The sequence below is a fragment of the Catharus ustulatus genome, chromosome 3, assembly GCF_009819885.2.
Source record: "Catharus ustulatus isolate bCatUst1 chromosome 3, bCatUst1.pri.v2, whole genome shotgun sequence".
Taxonomy (NCBI): domain Eukaryota; kingdom Metazoa; phylum Chordata; class Aves; order Passeriformes; family Turdidae; genus Catharus; species Catharus ustulatus.
In genome coordinates this window covers 39378194-39402104 of record NC_046223.1, presented here as the reverse complement: position 1 = coordinate 39402104, position 23911 = coordinate 39378194, and the positions used below count along the sequence as shown (strand labels likewise).

Below are 23911 nucleotides of genomic sequence, written 5' to 3'. Positions count from 1 at the left end.
CAAGTTGTTTAGTGAATGTTGTATGACAGGAGTTATTGAGTTGTGATCCATGTTTGAAGCTGTGACATCCCGAAGGATTTTTATTGATGATCCAATAGTAAGATAGTGTTAAAGTGCTCTAGCTCCACTTGTTTTCAGCTGCTAAAATATATTGCACTCATAGAATCATGGAATTGCTTAGGTTGGAAGGGACCTTAAGGTCATTGAGTCCAAAGGTTAACACATCACTACCAAGTCCACTACTAAACTATGTCCTTAAGTGCCACGTCTGAACTTTAAATACCTCCAGGAATGGTGACTCAACTCCTTCCCTGGGCAGCTTGTTAATGTCAGTACTTATTAAATTATCCCTCTTGATGCTGTACTTCCTTGGATTATGCTCTATGAGTACGTTCAGAGGTAGGGAAGGCATGCCCCTAGGAAAATGTTTCCTTTTAAAAACAGGATAATGCTTCTGAAACAGTATTCTGGTTTTTTGATGCACAGCATAAAAAGAGGTTTTTTGAATACAAACCACAAAACCACAGAATTGCTATTATGTGAGATCAAACATATTGCCTATCTAAATCTAGTTCTCTTCTTTTAATACTTTCCTGTTTTGTAAACAATAATTCAAAAGAAAAATGTTCTTATTACAGAAAGTTTTATTTAGAGAAGGAGTATTCCCCTTTTCAAATAGTCACCCATATACCCCTCTCTCACTATCCTTCATATTTATTATGTGGGCAAGTTGACAAGGGTGGTAATGGTATTTTCTATTCTGATCTTCGTTGGAAAAGAACAGTCTCCAGTGTCAATTCAAGGGCTAATTGGAGAAGAGAGGGGGAGTTTTCAGCTCAGAAATTAACTATTGCTAATTCTGTCAAAATTTATTTTGAGATAAGCTTAAGAAAACTATTCTGATTCCAGTAGGTTATGAAAATTTGTCATTACAATGTCCTTGGAAGTTTGCTCTTATGTATATTTTATCTTCTGTTAGGGTTATTAACCCTTGACAATTCACTGCTGCAATACTTCCAAATTCCATATATAAAAATTGATATCCCCTCTTCACCTTCTAGCAACAGCAGAAAGTGATTTTATAAGACATTAGCATAATGGAACCTTTTCAATAAAATGATAAATTGAGCCCATTTCAGAAAACAGAACGCACACTCGATAATTTATTGCAGCCAGTGCCATGCTGGAGACCTCATTCATATCATATGCTTTTAACACTGATGAGAATGGTGCCATTTTCCCATCACACCTTGCATGTCTGTGAAATTAATTTGAGTGGAAAAATGTAAAAAATGCTCTTTTCCAGTAAAGGCTAAAGCTCTTCCGGGAATGCTTATCTTTACATGACATAATTATATCTCTCATGAATGTGTCTAATTACTCTATTGTTTTTAAAGGCCTTTCTATGTTAATTGAACAGTAACATTTGCTGACTCCCATGTCCAGGGGTGGGGTGGAACAGAGTCTTCTTCTTACAATGTATTTTGATTTTTTTATGGGGGACAACATGGATGGACTTTCTTTTGCAAGTGCATCACTTGCATCTTTATGTTCCCAGCTGGAGGTGACATTTGTAGGTGGAAAATATTCTGTATTGATTAAACAAAACTATGCATTTTATGTTTTCCAGAATAATTGTTTACATGAATTCATTACTGATACTACTAGGAAAAATAGGAAAACAACACTTAGGAAATATCTCTTATTCATAAAAACATTGATAATAGAGTTTTAGGGTGATTCTTTTTTGACAGGAAGAGTCCAATTATGAGGCACAAGTAAAAATCATAGAATGGTTTGAGTTGGGAGGAACTTTAAAGATCATCTAGTTTCAGCCCCTCTGCCATGGACATCTTTCACTAGACCAGGTTGCCCAAAGCCCCATCCAACCTGCCAGGGTTGGGGCCTCCTCAGCTTCTCTGGGCAGCTTGTTCCAGTGCCTTACCACCCTGACAGTAAAGAACTTCTTTCTTATATCCAAGCTAAACCTACCCTCTGTTATTTTAAAGCCATTCTTCCCTGTTCTATCACTGCATGCCCTTGCAAAAATTCCCTCCCCAGCTTGGTTGTAGTTCCATTTAGATATGGCAATGCTGCTATAAGGGCTCCCGGAGCCTTCCCACCTCTGGGTGGAACAACCTCAACTCTCTCAGCAGTATCTACAGGAGAAGTGCTTCAGACCTCTGATCATCTCCTTGGCCTTCTGGATCCACTCCAACACATCCACATCCTTTTGTTGGAGGCCCCAGAACTGGATACGTGTCTCCAGGTGGGATCTCATGAGAGTACAGGGGGAGGATCACCTCCCTTCCCCTGCTGACCATGGTTCCCTTGTTGCAGCCCAGGACAGAGGTGGCTTTCTGGGCTGTGAACACATGCTGCACATCATCTTCTCATCCACCAATGCCCCCAAAGCCTTCTCCTCAGGACTGGTCTTAACCTGTTCTTAACCCAGACTGTGATTGTACTTGGAATTGCTCTGACTCACATGCAGAACCTTGCATTTGTTGAACTTCATGAGGTTTGTGTAGCCCATCTCTCAAGTGTCAGGGTCCCTCTGGATGGGATCCCTTCCATCCAGTGTCTCAACTGCATCACAGCACTGCACCATGTCCATGTCACCATCAAAGGTGACCTGTGAGGAACACCATTTGTCACTGGTCTCCACCTGGACATTTCTTCATTCTGCCTATCCATGCCTTTGCCTTCTGCCAATTGGAGCAGTTACTGGTAAAGACTGAGATAAAAAAGTTACTGAGTATCTCAGTCTTCTCCATGTCCTGGGTAAACCATTCTCCTGTTTCTTTTTTGAGAAGGCCCACATTTTCCCTAGTCTTCCTTTTATCACTGACTTACCTATAGTATCTTTTCTTGTTGTCCTTGATGCCTGAGCACATTTGATTCTATCAGGGCTTTAACTGTCATAATCTAATCTCTGACTGCTTGGACAACCTCTGGGTGTTCCTTCAAGGCTGCCTGTCCTTGCTTCCACCCTCTGTAGGATTCCATTTTGTGTTTCGGTTTGTCCAAGAGTTCCATATTCATCCATGCAGGTCTCCTGACTTCCTGTGTTGGGATGCATCACTTCTAACCTTGGAAGAGATGATCCTTGAATATTAACCAGCTTTCTTGTTCTCTTTCCTCCAGGGCTTTATCCCATGGCATTCTAGGAATGCCTAAAGTTCATTAAAAAAACAGTAGTTACTGCCACTGTGCACCTCAGTGCTTGCACTACATGGTCTCTGATAGGAGCTCTTAGTTCTCAAAATGACAGGAATCACTCTGTGCTCAAGTCATGTGCTCAGCATTCATTAATGTCAATGGGAGCTCTGTACACACAGCAAGGACATTGGGAGAACAGATCTTTTAAAAATACTTCATATACAGAAAGTAATTACATAGACGAGATTAAGTAATTCTGTTGGTAGTAGAAGATCAAAAAATGGCTTTCAAAACACACCCAGCTTTCTCATTATAAATACAAATCATTTCAGTGGGACTAAATTTGAACTTCTGTGAAAGAAAAAAGATCATTTTATTTGGCAAGAGAAGACAGATTCTCTGGTTTTGGTTTGGTGGGGATTTTTTTTTGTTTGTTTGTTTTTTTGGTTTTTTTGTGTGTATGTGGGAGGGGATTGGGTTTTTATTGTTGTTTTTTAAGGAAAGTGGTCATTGTAGGAAAATGGACAACTAAGAAGTTCTAATTCCTATTCACAGAAAAACAGAATTAAAGACAGTGCATGCTCCTGCATTGCTGTGACAAAAGTCATTGGGATTTTACCAAAGCTTTGTTTTGGTGAAAATTTCACATTTTCAACACTATTTGAGTGACCATTGTTAGCAGTGACAAGATAATGACCTTCATGTTCATTCACAATTCTCTTCACAGACTGTCAGCTGGGTTTCAGTTGGTTTTATTAACTCCTTTTGCCTCTGGTTTTTGTCTTTGTTTGCTTCCTTCTTTTTTTTTAGACAATATCTAATAATAAAAACTGAGATTATCAATTTTAGGTGGATTTCTAAATACCCTTCAGCGCAGGGTTTCTTTCCTTCCACTCTGAGGTACACGACCTTTTGCTTAAATCTTGTTCCTACTTACATGTTGGTCATGAAACAACACTACCTACATTATACCCAGCAATTAAGATTTTATTAAGTTGGAACAGAAGATGCATATTTAGCAACGTTTATCATGGTTTGCAATTGATAAATATTTTCTACAAATTTCTGAAATGTTGGTATTCTATGGGATCTATTGGCACTGGACAGAAAATTTGGCCTAGATAGGTCAAAACATCACATTATCGAAATGAAAGGAAAACAAACTAAGAAAATGTTTTCCTTGATCTGCCTTTTCCGTAGGAAACAGAGTGCTACAGTGGCCTACAAGTGAAATGGGAATATTTCTTAGCTGGATTACATGTGCTGTGGCACCAATTTTTTGTGTAACTATTGTCTCAGAATCACAGTTTTATTAGTGAGGTATCCAGGATCTGGAAGTTCCTATTTAATCAACAGTCTTAAGATCCAAAATACCCTTTTCCAATGCCAGTTCAAAAAAAAGATGCATCTTTGTATGCACTGATACACCTGAAACTGTACCTTACAAGTCTATCTGTACTGTTGACACCTCTGTGAATATTCAGCCTTAAGTCTTACCTTGAGAACACGACAGATTCTCTGAGTATACGTACTTGGGTTGCCACAGGGCCGTGCCAGTCAGTCTGCCCATGTCACCATGTCTGTGTCACCGTGCCTGTATCATGCTGCAGGCAGGGACTGCCTGCTCCTCACTTTATCAATAAATCAGGTTTCTATTCAATATGACAGACTCTGGCAGGGCTAGCTGGTGGCCCAAATCTTTTATCCAGTATGTAAGATGTCTGCAGGATCTTCTCAGGCATGGGGCAAAGGCTGTTCCCAGCTGGCACTGCTACAGTGTCCTGGGAGCCATGGGGTGGGCAGTGGTGGCACCAGGCCGCTTCCAGATGTGCCCCTTGCTCCTAGGAACGCTTCACTGCCATGGGCTGGGCTCCTCTTTCCACTTCCAGGCCTTTCGTAGCCATTAGCACCCTCAGGGCTGAGCCAGTCCTGCTGCCCTGAGGCGGGCGGGGCTGTGATAGCACAGAGGGGTGACACTGGCGTGAGACTGAGCTGTGGTGTAGCCAGTGTCGTGGCCCCAGCACTGTGACATCACAGGGCCATCCCTATAAATACTGGGCCAGCCCCACAGCTGCCAGTGCAGTTGCAATGGCACATGCCGGAGCCATGAGCGACGTCAGTGTCCTGCTGGCTGCACTTGTCCTGCTGCTGGCCACCGCGGCTGTCTGGTGGGCCACTGGCCACCGGGCACCACGGGGGCAGCAGGCCAGGGCTCAGAAGCTGTGCAAGCGCCCCAGAGTCCAAGCCAGGGGCCCACGGAGGAGCCCAGGAGCCCCTGTGGCTCCCAGGGCCTCCAGGCCTCGTGCGATCCCTTGGAAACATCCGGATGTTCCCGCGAATTCCCCAAGCGTCCCCTGCAGCTGCGGTCCCTGCCTGAGTATGGCCAAGGAGCTGCAGAGGCTACTGCAGCTGCTCTGGGTTCCGTGTGGGACATCAGCTTCACTTTATTCCGGGATGTGGCAGGTGCTCTGAGTACAGCTACAGCAGCTGTGGAAGCGAGGCCACCTGCCCTGCTGTGCCTCAGCCCGCTGCTCCAGGCGCCTCCGTCCCTCCAAGAGCCTGCTCCCACTCAGACTGGCCATCCTTGGGACAGCCTCCAGCCCTCTGAGGAGTTTCTGTCGTGGACCAACCATCCCTCCAGGAAGCTCAGGCTGTCAGAGATCCAGCACTCCAGGAGACTCCACTGCCTCTGACAGCCGCCAAGGCTGCAAGACCCTCCCTGATGCCAACTGCCTCCCTCCATTGGAGAACCTCGCCATCACTGAGACCTCGCGTCCCTGCGAGCAGCTTCCCACAGCCCCCATTCCTGCTGAGAGCCCCCAGTCCTTCAAGATTCTCCACATGGCAAGACCTGTCCTTCACTTCAAGTTCCTGCCTCCCTTCCAAAGTTCCACTCCTGGATGCCTCGATTCCCCACAGCCTCTCGGGGAGCCCTTCCAGTTTATGGACACCAAGGAATGCCTGGACAGCTTTTCCTGCTCGCTTCGAGATCAGCAACATCCCATGGACATCGACAGCACCGGCACAACCCAGAACGTTGACATGGCCAGGGAAAGCCAGGAAGCAGAAATGGGAGCCAAGCTGGAACCAGAGAAGCATTCCCAGGAGCAGGTGGCAGAGCCACAAGTGTCCTGCAGCCAAGAGTGTCCACCACAGGGCTCCCAGGATGCTGTGCCAGAGCCAGCTGGGGACAGCCCAAGCTCAGTGGCACAGATGGTATCCAGGAGACCACGGAGGCTGCATGGTCTCCAGGAGGCTCGCCTGAGACGGCCCCCAGGCTCCAAGCTGGTGTTCACTATCATGGGAGAGCCCTTCTGTGATAGGTGGACATAAATTAGGATAGGTGTTAAATAAGTTAGGATAGGTGTTAAATAAGTTAGGATAGGTGTTAAGTAAATTAGCATTCCCTCAAAGAACTGTCTGAGTGCTTCTGATTTTCTGCATTTGACTGGGAGAGAACTCCTTTTTTCCCAGGAACTGGCTCAGTGCTGGATTTGGATTCCACCTGGGAATGCTGTGGAATTCTGAACTACTTGATTTGATTAAAGTCCTGTTTCTCCTTAGGGCTGAACAAGTATCAGTTTCAACCCTCACAGGTATTTTTGTCATTTCCTATGACATCCTTCTGACAGAGATGCCCATGGGGCTGGGAAATGCACCCAAGTGCTTGGAGGCTTTGTCGGGACAGAGTCACGACCCTGCACTGCTCCTACAAATGCTGTGCTGCTGGTCGCTGTGAGAGCAGGGGCAGGACATCCATGTGGAGGTCTGCCTTTGCACCTGCCCAGGGCTGCCCTGCTGCAAGAGCAACCTCTCCAGTGCTCCAAAGCAGCCTCATGTCTGGCAGCAGATAATGGGGAGGAAATTACAGTAATTTCAAGACTATAATGCGCACCGGATTATAAGGCACACCTCTGGGAGTCGGCAAATTTCTGAACTTTGTCCATATATAAGGTGCTCTGGACTATAAGGCACACCTTTTTTTTGCAGCAAGGATCCACGCACAACAAAGTGATGAATTAGTAACAATCATGCCAGCCATGCTGTTTTCAGTTACAATACAGGATGTGATCAAAGTATCTGTTCTATCACTATCTGTTGTGACCAGGTGGAGGCAGTGATCCTTATCTCTGTGGCAGATACTCTGCTAATAGGCCATCCATTGAAACCAGTAGGGCACTGTTCTTTTTCTTTGCACCCCTCATCCTTCCTCCAGGGAGTTATCTTCTGCTAATGGCCCATTGAGTCTCACTGTGTGACTGATAAAATTACTTTATCCCATTGAGAGTTGCTCCAGCCTGGGGGGAGAGCCCAGCATTTCCTACCTAGATAAAAACTGAAATTCTGGGACACCAAGTTGCCCTCTTTTCCCTGGACTCCAGAGGAAAACCGGACTTTTTTTCCATATCATCGCTGGATCTTCGGAGGGAGGCTGCACCCTTCTACAAGACCACTGCTTCAACTAAACCACATCTGTCACTGCAGGAGGACTGTAGCCACCATTTAATGGGACTGCCACCAACACCCTGCCTGACAGGTGTCACCTTGGCGGGGTGTCAGGTTGTGCTCTGACTTTGTGTCTTAGTTTGGAGGACAGGTGTCTGCTGAGAAAGGCAGGAGCTTCTCTTTGAAATGGAGAATGTAAACCCCCTCCCTCCAAATTATTATAATTTTGAAATCAAAGGACTCTCAGGTAAAGATATGGGAATTAGGAATAACAGTTCTTTACTAGGGAAATTAAAATAGAAATACAGTACTACAAAGAAACAAACTCCAAACTGTGACAAAGTCAGAGTACAACCTGACACCCCATAGGGCAAGGTGTTAGTAGCAGTTTGATTAAATAGTGCCTGCAGTCTTCTTGCAGTGACAGATGTGGTTTAGTTGAAGCAGTGGTCTTGTAGAAGGGTGCAGTTTCCTTTCAAAGGTCTAATATCTTTTTTTCCTAGAGTCCAGTAGAGAAAGGGCTACTCAGTGTCCTAGAATTTCATTTTTTGTCTAGGTAAGAAAGGCTTGGCTCTCCCCCTGGCTGGAGCAACTCTCAATGGGATGAAGTAATTTTATCAATCACACAGTGGGACTCAATGGGCCATTAGCAGAAGATAACTCCCTGGAGGAAGAATGGGGGATGCAAAGATAAAGAACAATGCCCCACCTGGTTTCAATGGATGGCCCATTAGCAGAGTATCTCCCACAGAGATAAGGATCACTGCCCCCACCTGGTCACAGCAGATAGTGATAGAATAGATACTTTGATCACATCCTGTATTTTAACCCAAGACACTTTGTCAGTGTTTGGGGTTTGTTTCGGCTGTGGTCCGGCTCGCAGCTCGCACTTCCGAGTTGGCAAATTTCTGAACTTTGTCCACGTATAAGGCGCACTAGAGTATAAGGTGCACTTCCGGGTTCAGACCAAAATTTTAGTCAAAAGGGTGCACCTTATAGTTTTGAAATTACTGTATATTGTATTTTCAGTAATATAGTGTTAATATATTACAATCAACTACTGCTATAACTGGTATTTGCAGAAGAATTCTTTAGGTTAAGTTTTGACAGGTTAAGTTCTGTCTACCTGTAATGTTTTCTGCATTTCTGGAGTAGAGTATCTGCAACTACATTGCAAGCCCATGCAAAATGCATCCCCATGTGGTAGAGATTGAGATATATATATATATATATATATATATAGATATAGATATAGATATAGATATATAGATATATATAGATATATGTAGTTATGTTCATATTTTAACTATCCTCCCATTCAGCAAAACACATCTTGAAATATCAAAGATGGAGTAAAGTGCCCCAGGGGTCCTGGAAAGCCACCATGTTTGCTGAGTACCATCAGTCTCTTTCCAAATTTCCATGATGCCCTGCTGCTGCAGCAGTCAGTTCTGTGGGTCTTGACATTTACCTGTCAAAAACAGGAATAGAGAAAAGGAAACATATGGATATGGAAATGGGCTCTTCATGTGGAGGATGATGGAACAGAATGATGTGCTCCAAGTTGAGCTTTTTCATCATATATTGTACTCACTGGTGTTCAGCTTCCCACAATACTGCACAACTTGTCAGGGATTTTATTAAAAACCCTGGTATCCTGGTTTTCAGCGCTGGCTGACACTATCTTATTGCCTTTTGGCTATGAAGGTGGTTTAACCAAAATTGTAAAAAAGATCAAATGTTCACTTCAGCAACTAAAGTAGCAGGAGCCACAGTTCTTCCTTTTGCCCACCACAGTTTGCTCTTTAGCTTTGTCACACAATAAATACTCAGCATATATTACTGGAAGTAAACTCTAACTGGCAAAAATTGGTTTCTGATTTAAAGGTATCTCATTTTAGAAAAATCTCATGGATTTTTTTTTTCAATCGTGACTCTTCTCTAATAATAAGCTTCCAGCAATTTTTTTGGAGTAGCCGAATCAAACATCAGTAGTGTTTAAAATGAATTCTGTGCTGGAGATATTGCCAGGTGAAGGTCATAATTAATATTCTTAGGAACTTTTCCCAAGCAAATTTTAGTTCTCTTAAAAAAAATTGGTGTATTTACTTTAATAAAATAAATAGCAAAATCTCCACTATCTTCAGCTGTGAAATGTTAAGATCTAAATTCCTGATTTCATGCACAGTAGTGATTATGGATATTGCATTGTAATCCGTCTTGATACCCAAAATGGGATGAATAGCTGTAGATCATCTTTCCTGGTTTCTAAACCTCATAGCATTGTTCACAGTAATTTTTAACTTGTTGGGAACATAACGAGGGCCATAGCTGAGCTAATAATTGACTCATCTTGAGCAGTGTCTTCTTTATATTGTGAAATATTTAGAATAGAAATGTAAAAAAATCTGTTTCAAATAGAAATGTTACCAGTCTTCAACATTTTGTATCCTAATCTGTAATAGAAACTTTTCAGGTACACTAAATCTAGCAGTGTAAATGTGAACAAACACATTTCATATCTGCTATCCAGGCACAAAGATCTGTGTTTGACCAGCAATATGTAGATAGATAAATAAAACATCTTCATGAAACATTGCCATATCTAAAAACATCTAACATTCTGCTTTTCTCACAATCTCTATCACATTTCATTTTGCTATCCCTATTGTCCTATAGCCCCCTCTGGAGTCAATTTCTCTGGCTAAATGGCTTATAAATATACCATAAATAGGGCAGAACTGCAAGGTTGATTACCTCCTGCACAGATACACAGTAGAACAGGAATCTGCATTAAGTACTGGAGATATAGATATAGATACAGTACCTTGATTGTTTTCTAGATTATCTTAATTCTTTGAGAGGATCAACTAGAGATCAAATGCTTAGTGATGAAGGAGATATGGAGGCATTGGGATGAAATCTTTTCTCTTTAGACTCTGCAGGAATGTCTTCTACTTTATAGTGTGAGTTGGGAATTCAACACTAGAAAGGAGAAACCCTCCAGCACATAACTTTGTCAAACTGTGAAAAGCATTGTATGGAAAGAAAAACAACAAACCAGCTTTCTTAGGTTTATGTGAGATGGCAGGAGGAGAATAGGCTTTTGTAGAGATTAAGAGGTATGAAGTACATCTCAGGTTGAGATGCATTTCTTTATGCATTTCTTGTTAACTTCAAGAAAACCATTCTACAAAATCAATTTGTTTAATTGACCACCATGGCACCCCAGGGAACAACTGAGAGTTCAGCTGGCAGCCTCTGGTTTGGTGTTACACTAATTGGGAGTAGGGTAACAAGCAGCTGCTAAAGCTCTGTGCTGTACGTAGGGTGGTGAGGAGTGGAGGCTCTACAGGTCGTGTGGTAGGAATGCTAACGTGCTGCAGAGGGTGGTGTCCTAAACTGACAGACTGAAGAATGATAGCAGGACTCGGTTAAATTAATCTTGAGAAGAGAATTGCTATGCAATCTGGCCTCTAAAATGCAATGAAAAATTCATACTGATGTCATATTTGAAGATACTGTACATATAGTAGAAAACATATATATAATAACTGATGAATCAAAGAACATATTGGTAAATGAACCGTATATATATTGATAATATCTCTTACTGAGAAGGCTCACAGGGCCTGCAAGTTACTGTATTCTCACTTCATCATAGGTTTGCATTAAAGGAAAAAGGGATAATTAGGAGTAAAAAGTGACAGATATCTAATTAGGAACGTCAACATTAGCTTTATTTATTCTCGTAGAGAAGCCATTTGATACCTACTGGATAATAAAGTGTGTTTTCCTGTTATTTATGAAGATGATCAAGCCAACAGATTTATCTGGCTGGAGCTGCCCCAAAGGGTCTTCCCAAAGTGCAGTGGGGAAAGGGCATGAGCTCAAAGCTTTCCTGTGTAGAATTGTGTATGTTGGCATAGCAAGGGGGATCACTAGGTCATGGGTACTATCACATCTCTGTGAGGAATTTTTAGATGTGTTGAAGCATCTGTAAGAGTTGCAAGGATAGGATTAGTTGGCATCACTGTTTTGAAGTCTGAGACTATTATTTCCATGCTTGTTATCAAATAACAGACGTAGATGCTCAGCAGACTCTACATGTAAACATTTCAGTGAGGAATACTATGATTCCATTTTCTCCACATTTAACTTCAATGCGATGAATCTTGCTGCCTTTCAGCTAATCTGGATAGGGAATTCTGTTAGTTAATGAAGAGCTAGAGGAACTTTGAGGTTTAAGCTCTGAGTTTAGAGTACACTCTGTCTTCGTCTTTCCTTTTTTTCCTGAAATACTTTCTGTATTTTCTTTCCTCTACAGAAGGAAGTTAACTCTTAGCATGTGTCACAACTGAATTGTTTTAAAGAACTGCTGTTTACTGCCCATTGCTTAAGTACCTAACTGGTTTTAATAACCTGGGAAGCTACTATTCCTTTTCCTAAATCCTTTTGGTCAATGTTTTAAAGAGATAAAGAAACCTCTTGACTTAGTTTTGTATTTTCAAAACTGTCTTCCAAATGCAAAAGGATGTTGTTGTATATACAACATTCCAGTTTAGACCATATATGAGCAGAGTATGTGAAATTCTAAGCTGACCTTTTCTTAAAATCATTCCTACTCTTTACAATAGTCCTGGTATTGCATTATATAAAAGTGATGCAATGACCATGCCATTATGTTTAGATAACAGAGCATGGTAAAGGGCCATTTTTACTCATTCTTTTCCATTTTTCTGGACAAGCCTTTAAGAGAAAGATTGTCAATTTATGTCTTTTCACTTTTAAAACCAGCTAAGGAATTTCCTCAAAATATTACTTTTACTGAAATACTCTTACTTATGTCATTAAATAGTACATTTCAGAAACTAAATAGTTCAATTTTAAAAGTGCTGTGGTATTTTCTGTCTATATTGTAAAACATTATATCAACTAAGTTATAGATATATCTTTCCTGAGCCATTTTCCATCTCTCTTTCATTTCTAAGAGAAGTAAATTGTCATTAAAAATCTTGTTCTGTGGGAGCTTCGGAGTATAAAACCTGATATGCAGGGCATTAAAAATGAAAAAAAAGTACCACAGGTCATTCAAAAGGACAGTTTCTGTGGTACACTGTTATTGTGCTACATTTTGTGACACACAGAAATGTCAGAATAAAAGCACTAACAAGTTAACAAGTTATTTAGTGCATTAATGGACAGTCCTGTGAAAGATGTATCTCTGGAATTTATGAATGCAAAGTAAAGATAGAATTGCACATACTACTGAAAATGGAGCACATAATGGATTTTTACATCTTTTGTATATTGTTTTCTGGGGTGGTTTTTTTTTGCGGGGGAGGGGGGTGGTTTTGGTTGGTTTTCATTTGGTTGAGTCTTTTTCCTTCTCGATTCCTCTCAAGAATTCCTAGCATTCAATTTACTTTTTTGATTGCTACTGAGCATTGAGCTGACATTTTCATAGAACTAGCTATTATAGCCCCAAGATCCTGTTTTTGTGTGATAATAACTAGTCAAGACCATCGCTGTTTGGGTAAAATTGTTTTTCCTATGTATCTCACCTCACATTTATCCACAAAGATTTAATTTTTCTTTTTAGTGTTAGTCACTCAGCATCTTGCAGTCTTCAATGTTTTTTCTGGTTGGCCTTAATTTTTACCATCCAGAAAAAAATCATATCACTAACAGACTTTGTCACTTCACTGTTCCTTTGTGGTTTTCTGATGGTGAATACTCAAGTCCTGGAACAATTTTCTTTTGGGACTGTACTGAGAAAACTGATAATTTATTCTTGAAACTTATTTCCTGTATTTTAACTGTGTATTCAAACACAAGAGAATTTTACATTTCATTCAGTAACAATATAATTTCTATTTAAAAGCCGCTGAGAAAGGTTTTTTAATCATAGAATTATTTGGGTTGGAAAGGTCCTTAGAAATCTTCTAGTTCTAATCCCCTTCCACAGACAGTGGCACCTTCCACCAGAGCAGTTTGGTCAAAGCCCCATAAGAAAGCCTTTATCATTTCCAAGAATAACGTTTTAGTACCTTGAATAAATCAGTTACCATCCATAAATTTTGCTACCTTACTATGTGTTCCTTGGGTGCTCTGAGAAAAAAAAAAAACTTTTCCAGAATGTCAGGTATTAGGGTGACAGACTGTAACAAAGCTAGCTAACAGCAAGTGTTGCTTCTGGTTTCCAGCCTTTCATAGTTGTAATTACTTGAGTTGGAATTATAGTTGAGTAGAGCTGGGTTTTGGGGGACACAGGAGATAATTAGGGAGCTAATACAGAGAAGCAACTCAGTAGGAATAGCCATTATTTTACTTCTTCAACCTCCCTCCTTCCTTGGGTGTTTAGCTAGTTTTGTCAAAGGCCAGTTGTGAAATGTGCAGTTGTGTAACCTTGGGTCAGACTTCTATTCAAAGAACTTTGTGAGAAAGCTGCTGGAAGCCTTGTCAGAGGTTTTCACCTCACACATCCTCAGTAGGCCCACTGGCCCAGGAGTTACATTTAAGCTCAGGTCCTTTCCTTTGTTCCATCACAGGGCTATGTTTTTAAGTGTGCTGTGTCTGGGGGTATATCTTGTATACTCTTTTTTTCTGGCCTGACATGGGATCAGCCTTGCTCTTATTGGACTTTCTTGATGACCACTGGTTTAATTTTTAAACATTTCTTTGTTTATTTGCTGAAACTGTGATCAACTGGATGTGCTGCTCATACTGGAACCTACACTGAATGATCTGTGTGACCCATGCAGACTTCTGGAGCATCTTCACTTCCCTTCACATGCTTGGGCTTAAACTCAGAAGTCACTCCTTCAGCTGCAAATAAACCAGACCTAGCCAGTTGTCATCACCACAGGTCACACCGGGTCCTTTCAATGATGTAAAAAACAGCACAGGGTGGAGCTTTGTGGGGAATGTCATGATTGCTGCATAGTGGTTTCCTCATGCACAAGAAGTACATTTTATGGGAAACCTTTTGAGACTCTTTAGTCTTGAATACTTTGTTGTTGTATCACTGTTTTTCTCCCGTGTATTATTTGCCAAGCTTTCAGCACTTCCATGAAATTTCTGGTTGTTTGGGGGTTTTTTATTCCATGTTTTGCTCTCTGGCAGAATCATCACAATTGTATTTTGCGGTTTTTTCCCTCTTTTTTAATTTTTCACTCCTTATTGTTAATATGAACATTAATGTGGAATTTCGCTCCTTTAAAAATCAGAGAGCAAGATGAAGAAGAGAAAGATATATTGTGAGAGGTAAGAGAAAGGTTAAGCTTATATAGAGGTCAGGAAAGGGAATGAGACAAGGAAAAGGTAATTACAGAAGTTAGATGGGTAATAAGATAACGAAGGATTTGGGTGAAATGTAAAAGAAGTGGAGGTAAATCATACTGAGGCTCAGAAACGTGAAGCAGATTATTCTTTCATGATAAAGATTGGAAGAGAAAGACTAATATACTAATATCCTAATTTCCAGTAATTTAAAACAGATCAAATGCTATGCTTTTTGCATATTTTTAATTCATAGATGTCTCCTGGTTGTTTTTTCTCTCACAAAAATTTTCACTGAAAAGGTATCAAAAAGATAAGTGTGCCCCATTGTCTTTGTCAAGTAACTTCTGATACTCCCCCTCTTAGGAATTACACCCTCTGCAGCCAAATTTCAACTCTTAAAGCTTTATCCTTGTAACAGTGACAAGTCCGTTTCTTTTTTCCTAAATAGCCGTGTATTCAGTATACTTTAACTACCTGAGATCCATAGACATTCTGCAAGTCCTATTTAATTCTCAAGAAAGAGTTGTTGTTGGTTTGTTGCGGGTTTTTTTCCAGGTTTATTCTGTTTCATATTGTTATCCCTACTGCAGAATTCTTCAGCTGTTAGTCATGAGTTCACCAAGTGGGGTTCATTTTCCCTAATTTTGAGGTTTGCAAAGTAGATATTTCTACCACACCTTGTGGCTCTAAATCCCCACAATAAAGAGAAACAGACCCTTCTAGACACAATTTATCTGACATGTTTATATGTTTTTATATCTACTTTAGGATTAATTGAATCAAACCATAAAAGTGTCAATTTTCCTCACTAGAATATATCTATATTACTAGATTAATCTAGCTGTTAAATAAATACCATTTTCGTGTTCTGAATTGGATAGGCATCATAAAGAAGAGGTATAATCTAGAACAGGTAGAAGTTTATTCATGTGTGCATCCACACACGTGGGTCTGGGGAGGAAAGCTATGTGCTCTGTGAAATCTTTGCAGACAACAAAACTAGTTAAAGGACAGAAGTTAATAGACAAAATATACCAGATGTATTTTTGCAAGGTGAATGAGATCTTAAAAGTAATTTCTCCTTTTTTGAGTTGAGAGCTGCAAACTTTTTTTTTAACTTAGCATTATGAGGAAACTTTCACTAGTTTGAGACTTCTGGGTTTATACTTCAGATGTTTTTCCTCCTACTGGGTTGAATCAAACAAAGTCCTTGAAGTGAACACAGTTGGAAGAATACTTTTTTCTTTCACTTCTAACTGTGTATTTTTCATTATGTGGGTGCAAATTGCCAAAATAGTCTGAGATCTCTGACAGTCAATCTAAAGTTGTAATTTTACAAATTACAACTAGTCTAAATGTAAATATAATGGAATCTGAAACAATGCTAACTTTATATAGTTTTCAATCTGTTGAAAGATTTCCTGTAGCTGTGTCCTGTTTTAAATAGGTGATTTTAGGAAAGACTCAGTTAATCGGTGATTATAGATTATAGGAAAGTAATCAGTATAATCTATATGAAAATGCAGTTCAAAATAAAACAGTAGGTTTACTACTAATATTCCTATTTAGATTTTATTCACTTAAACAGTCATAGAGATGATAATGGGTGTTTTTACAGGTTAGAGATTTCAGGATCAAGTCTATAGTCATTATGACTAATGTTTTCTCATTAACTAGTCATGCATATCAAAATAATTGGTCTATGCTATGACTAACATGTACAAAGCTCCCAGAGCATGGTCATCATTAACAACAAAAAATAAGGAAGTAATTCAGGTCCTAGGGAGCTTAAAATCCTAAATGGGGAGACAGTATAAAAACATTGGAATACACATCAGGGAAAGCTACTTCATTTTTTTAATATAAAAGACTAAAGGGAGAAAACAGATTTAGGACCTTTTTTTTTTTTTGTGATGTGATATTTATGAGGAAATTAGCTTTGAAGAGGTAGAAAAGAGTGTGTCTTATTGTGGTGGGAGGACAGGTCCTAGCACAGATCATAAAAGAGGCCTCTTGTATTCATGTCATCCTGCTGTTTTGGTTTTGTTTGTTTTTTTTCTAAAACTAGCATGTAATAAATTACGTTAGATAATAATATTTGGAAGTGAAAACTGCAAAATAGAGATTGTTTTCTGAATTTGCATTAGTTTTTAAAGTTATGCATGCAAAAGGTGTTTCCCTCATACATTTATTTATATGATTGGTTCTGCAGCAATTTTAGTGATTATTGGCATTGTGCCATGATTACATTCTTTGTTAGTATTGATACATTAGACCTGGTACATAAGACATTTTGTTGTTCCTGTGTCTTTCAGTTTCTCTTTGAAAAGGGGTCCAAGGGGATGCAGTCTCAGCCAAGGGCCATGCTAATGCAGTCAGTGACATGAACAAGTCAGTAAAGAGCTTAACGCTGGTCATCAGTGTTATACTGTAAGCTGACTTGCAGCATTTGCATTTTTAATTAAGTCTTTGTTTTGCCTGGTGATGCTGCTCAGGATATGCACCTAATGATGTAGCTGCACTTTGTGAGAATGTGATCCTCACATCTGCATAAAATGGTGAATGTGTTGCTGAAAATCTCCATTTAACACATTCCTTCTAAAATCAGTGTATTCCTCTTGACATGTTGTGCCGTTCCAGCTTCCTTGCTATAGCAGATATTTCTAGAGTTATTCTGTGTCTCTGAATAGATCTATGGTGCTTAACTGCTCCAACCCATTATATTATAAATTTGTTTCTTGTGTTTCAAATTTGTGCTCAGGGAATGTGTTTGGGGGGACTTTTTATATTCATGAAAACCAAAAACAAAATTGAAAGTGCTAAGAAAAATGAATATTGAGCTAATGTAGTCTATTTTTGCACAGAGCAAATATCAAGCTAATGCATAAGATTTATTCTCTATAGTAAATCAGCAATATGTCTCATTTTAGGCCTCTCCTATGACTACTATTTTTTACTGCAGTATTCAGTCATGCTGATTTATGCCATTCTATCCTGTGAATATTTTGCAGACTATTATCAATAACATAATTTTATCTTTGGGTCCAGATGGAATGAGGTTAGAACACAGAGCAGACAGAGAGCATGATTCCTGCCTCAAGTGTTTTAATCCTTGAAATAAATTTTAATCCTTGGCATAAAATGTGAGACAGGGAACACAAGACAGCAGGGACTGGAGGACTGGAGCAGGAAAAGCATCAGCCAATTAACAAATTATTTTATTATGTAAGGGCTCATGTACTCAATAATATAGTTCTGTTTAACTGGAAGGGTTTCATTAGATTCATGCCAGGAATCAGTTTGGAGTGTAGGACTCAACTAGGACAGTTAGCAATGGCATCACAGAATTACTCAGGATGAGTGTGAATAGAAGGAGCAATTTCAGCAGCCCCATTAGACAGCCCACATAGGAAATTGGAGCAATGTGAGAGGACTGGTGATAACAGAATAGATAATGGGCTCTGGTCTCACTTCCTGCTGTTGAGACCAAGTCAGGAATAAGTGGCTGAAATCATCTTGTTTATTGTGGACCTCTACTAACAATAGCATTCTTGCTTTTTTAAGTCATGGAGCATTCCGTTTGAATTGTGCTAAGGCATTGACATTTACTCTTATTGATTGATCTGCTGATCCTACATAGAGGAACTGCCAAAATTAAAATTAAGTCACTTGCAAGTATCCTCCTTCTCATATGCAATACCATAGTTTAGACTTTTTATGTGGATTTTAGCTCAAATCAATTCTAATCCAGACATGCTATCAGTTCCAATAATCAGAGCTTCCAGCAAAATATGAGTGAATGGATATCCAGATGTCCAAAACATTGTCATATTAAGTTTCACAACATTGTATCATATATTAAATAGTTCAGTCCAAGCCTTTCTTTCCTTTAATTTAACTATTTTAATCCCACAACTGTGTTTTAGACTGATGTGAGAAGTGTGGTCTCAGCCTTTGAGTTGCATTTTTCATATGAAAAGTGTGTTAGTGTGTAAATGTATGGGGTTGTGTAATTTCCCACAAAAAACTGAATTCCATTTAAATTCTGTAATACTTTATGTTCTACCATAGTGGTCAATATGTTTCAAGGAAACATAGTGAAAACACTTGATAGATCAGTTGACTAAAATTGGTTTTGGCTGCATCACTGATATACTCTCACGTAGCTAATGTTTCTGAAAAATTGAAAAAGTGTGAAAAAATTTCTTTCAGCAGTTTGCATCTTCTTTGTAGACATCTGCTTACTTTTTCTTAGAAAAAAGATTTTTTGGATGACACAGTTCTCTGAGGTTGAGTTTTGGAATCTGAAATTATATTTGAGTTACATTTATATTATAGTTGAGTACGTTTAATTCAGGACAGCCACGAATAGGTATAAAATGAAATTAAATGGCATTTTGCACTGGCAGAACATGGGGTCTTACCCTTTACTGTGTGAGGGACATGTTAAAATAAAGGAAGTCAGCCATGTTTAAAAAAAGTATTCCAGATCATATTTACTGTGGTAATGTGCTAGGGTTCAAATGTACATAAAACATGCATTGCTGATGAATGTAGGGAGAAATAAGACAATAGGGAGAAACGGTGAAAAACATTTCACCTCTAAGAAGTTGCTATTGATTCTGAAGTTCACCACCAGTAATGGGTCAAATCTCCTCTTGATATTGAGAAATTTTTGTTTGAAACTTTATTCTGGTCTCATTTCAACTTCTGATGATAAGCTTGAGTTTCTGAACTTGGAGCTGTCCAGCCTAGATTAAAACCATGCCTGGAATATTCCAACATTCTGTAAGGAATAGCCATAGCTATTCTAAAAAATGCCTCACTCAAAACAGTGATCAGCATAGCCTGTGAAATCAAATTCATTAGCATTGCCCTGGGCTTTCACAATTCTCTTCATATCACATGCTGTTCCATACTTTCACAGAAATGAATTTCATTTTCCTTGAGAATTTACTTGGCCTAATATCTTGGCTGCAGTTTGCAAACTTTGCTAGATTATAAGGCTGCCAGCAAGAATAAAGAACTGGCTTCCAGTCTTCCATGAATAGAAGTAAATTTGCTAAATTAAATATTTGTTTTCTTTTTGTGATATCAGTCAAATTAATCTTTTAAACATCATCTAAAGAAATTTTCATGAAATTTGACCTCCTAAAAATGGCAGTTAGGAAATTTTAGACTGGAAGTGAGATGCAAATTATGGAGGGCTGGGGTAATTAATCTCATACATCACTTGCCAAGGATTTCAGTTGGTGCTCATCAGTGGTAAGCTCTGGAAGCATTACAGGTGTAGTTCACCTGTATTTGTTGATGAAGAAGCAGGAGTTACTAGAAGCTGTTAGGAACTAGACCATGCAAAAAAAGATGATTGCAAAGCTGTCTTCAGAATTTAAAATTATTTTATCGTATCACTAATAGAGTCAGAAAGCTTTCATGACAGTTTGCTGCTGATTTTTAGTATATATCAAAATGTTTTTCTTCTGTTTGTTTGTTTTTCCTCTTGACAGGTGCAGCAAGTTACAACAGTTTTTATGTTTTTTGCAAAAATTTCTGCCAAGCTGTGAAGCCTGGAAAACTGAGGGTCCGTTGCAGTGTGTGTAAACAAGGAACCCTGACGTTGGCAAGGGTAAGCTTTTTTGGATTTGTTTCAAGGTTTTGGGGTATATGGAGACGGCATATCTAGTCTTTTCTATTTGCATACATATGGCTATGTATATATGTAGTCCTACTTTTTTTTTCCCCTTGCTGTTTATATCTGAGAAGAGTAATTCACTTGTTTCCATTACTTGGAGCATATACAAGGAACATGGAGCAGACTAGAGCTCCAGTCCTTGAAAGATACAGTTAGCTCTTTATTTTAAGGACTAATGATTAACCTGATTGTATGCACAATCTATACAAATACATATGTTCTATAAAAGATGTTTATTCAAAACTTGCAGCTGTTGTTAAGGCCTCAGAAAGACCTGAATTCAGATGTAGGTTGTGACTATTATGGGCTGAGACCAGAAGTTTTTGAATGGATGTGTAGTTGGGAATATTAATCTCTCCAGCCCTGTTGCAGCATGTAAAGACAAGGGAAAATTATTGTCCTCGAACATAAAACTAGTAAGAGATCTCTCAATCTTGGTTTGCACCCTAAAAGAGAGAGTGTTGGGGAGTGAGTTGAATGTGCAGTAGTGTAAAGTTTTGAAGGATTTTTTTTCTGAGTGCTGCTAAATTTCACTGGTTATGTTACTGTTGGATGACAGTCCTTCCTCTCTCCTAAATTAGTGTTTGTCAACCAGGTTTGTTATGTGAAAAGTGTAGGGCTTGAAGAAGACTGAGCCATACCATGCTATGGCTTGGTTGTAGGGAGCATTCATATTCAACCCATGTTCAAGTGTTTAAATTTGTCTTTTGCTGTGGTTTAAAGTTTCAGCTTTGTGTTCTTAATGTAGCATAGTGCTTCAATGTCTTTAAATGCAATAGCGCTGTAAAAAAACAGCAATTAAAAATCCAGTTTCTATATTCTCCTTGTAAAGAATAAACCATACCATGCTCAAACACATCTTAATACATACTCAAACACATGAAATTCAAACACATCTAATTCAAAAAGCCACAAGCAAATTGCCCCTCATCCTTTGTGTGCTATTCCTGAATTAACCAACTATCTCTGATTTATTAGGCTTGAATCACGTATAAATCAAGACTAAAGAGAAGAAACCATTAATGTACATTTCCAGCAGATAAAAACACAGAAAATATTGTATTCAGGTTGTATACATGAAGTTAGTGCTGCTGAAAGGCATTGCTTTTATCACCAGATCAGTCTGAATCTTATAGATTCCACTGACATCACACAACACAAGTCCTTTGCTAGACTCAGCAGCTTCATTCAGCATGTCTACTTTTGGAAATTATTACTTTCACATCTGTGCTGTTTAATTTAAGATCATTGCATTCGTTGTGTTAAATAACCCTAATTAAATTTCCAAACTTTTCAACTTTTACAGTATCTACACTGTTCTTTGTTTTGGAGACTTAAAAAAACCCCTAAAAACACCACCCCTATATTGTCTCCCAGGAATTCCTCATAAGTCTATGGTGGAAATGCTATTATAAGAAGTTTCAGTATGCTATATCTATAAATAACTTCTGATTGCCTGGAATGTACATGGGCCTACATTCTTCTGGCAAATACGAGTTCAATGACACAATAAATATATGCAGGCTGATAAATTCAATTGAATGAGCAGATTACAGCTGCTTCTTCTTTCTATTAGCATATTTTACAGTACATATGAAAGCAAAGTAGCTGGAAACTTGTAGTGGAAGCTGTTCCAATTTTCAAGGTTGATTCAAAAAATGCCAGCTTTCGGAAGATTTGATAAGGTACTTCAGCATAAAAGTACAAAAGAGGAAAGGGAGATATCTTCTGCAGAGTTTAAAATGATAATTTTATTCTGTTTTAGTTTTCAAATAATGCTTGGCTGTGAAAATAATTTGCACTTGAGATCCTTGTTACTTTCTCCCTAAAATGAAGAAAATCTCTTATCATTCTTTTCGTCTTGAATTGAAGCAGAGCACAGTAGTCAGGAACAGTGAACATGCTGTTCCTGCAGTTTGGGCTGGCAGTTCTATGAGCTTCCAAAGTGCAGTGTATGTAATATGGGCACTCTTAATGTCATGAATGTGCTATGCAACAGTCAGTTTGTTTTATAAACACACAGCATCTATCTCAGTCCTGTGGTTATAAAGAATAGGTGTAGGTGTTGCATGTGCCTTCCTCACCTTCTTTTCAGGTCCACTTTCCAAGGAGACAGAAAATAGTTCCAGTAGTAGTGGATTCTAATATGTACCGATACTTATTTCTTACTGTACAGAGACCACTCTGTGTTAAGGCCAGGCAGAAGTGTGGCTCTCACAGCAGGTGAGCTGTATTTGCCCTGCTTTCTTCAATGCATTGCAGTCTATAGAAGGCAAAGTCTGCTGAAAAGGTTAAAAACTGTTCAAATTAGTATTATCTCAAACCCTCTGTCTTTCCCCTCCAATCCCGTTGAGCAGTACCACTGATTGCTGATAGACATGCTCTCTACTGGTACTACAGTTATTCTCCTTTTATAGAGAAATGAGTCAAAATCAAGTTGACATAAACAACTGCTAAAAAACTTGTCTGTACCACTATACTACAGCTCTGTCAGCAAAGCCGTTTTTTTTTAGATCTCTTTCTTCATCCCAGTCTTGGTAAACTGTGCCTGACCCTTACATGGCAACACAGACAGTGTCTTGAGAAGCTCTTGTGTGCCATAAGCACCAAAGCACTCTGTAAGCCAGCATTTTTTACACTAAATCTTTTATTGAGATGAAAGTGAATACCTGTGTAAAACCTTCACAAAGCTTTGTGCAGCCTTCACTTACTCTACATGCTAATCCTTTGACTACCTAAGCTACAAATGACCAGCCTAATTAAATTGAGCTTTCTTTTTTCATGGTGTGTTGACTGACACTTAAAATATTACTTATTCATTTAAGTACTCTTATTCTAAAACCATATTTAGCAGTCATGCCTATTTGCGTAGCATTATTTTAATATATGATGCTCAGATTAAATTTATGATACAATTTTTATATGAAATTACAGAGCCCACTGTTTTTATTTTTATAGAGGACATACAGCTAAATATTAAATTTGTCATTTTACAGTTGACACTTACCTGGCACTTTACAAAAACTTCATGACCTAATGCTTTATGGGAGATGTATGCTGGTTAATTTAATTGTAAGAAAACATCACTGTAAAAATATCGCATCTCCCTAGTTTCTCTAATTAATCAAGCACAAAAGATATCTGTAAAAATTGGTTTGTGGGAGTCTTGTGTAGGCCACCTACTGGCCTACCAGTAAGTTTTTCCATATAGCTTGAAAATTGTAGGAGGCATGATAATTAGGGTGTTGCTCTTTCCAGGAAAACAAACAAACAAACCCAGCAATCCAACAAAAGAAAACAAACAACAAAGGAACAGAAAACTCAAAA

At 39.0% G+C, this 23911-nt stretch overlaps 1 protein-coding gene across 2 annotated transcripts in view; it reads left to right on the top strand.

The window, feature by feature from the left end:
• PRKN (parkin RBR E3 ubiquitin protein ligase) overlaps positions 1-23911 on the top strand; it is a 702734-nt gene that overhangs the window by 230990 nt on the left and 447833 nt on the right. For both annotated transcript variants that reach the window (XM_033056630.1, XM_033056631.2), the window contains exon 4: positions 20400-20518. In XM_033056630.1, coding sequence (XP_032912521.1) covers positions 20400-20518 — 119 coding nt within the window. The remainder of the gene's footprint in view (positions 1-20399; positions 20519-23911) is intronic.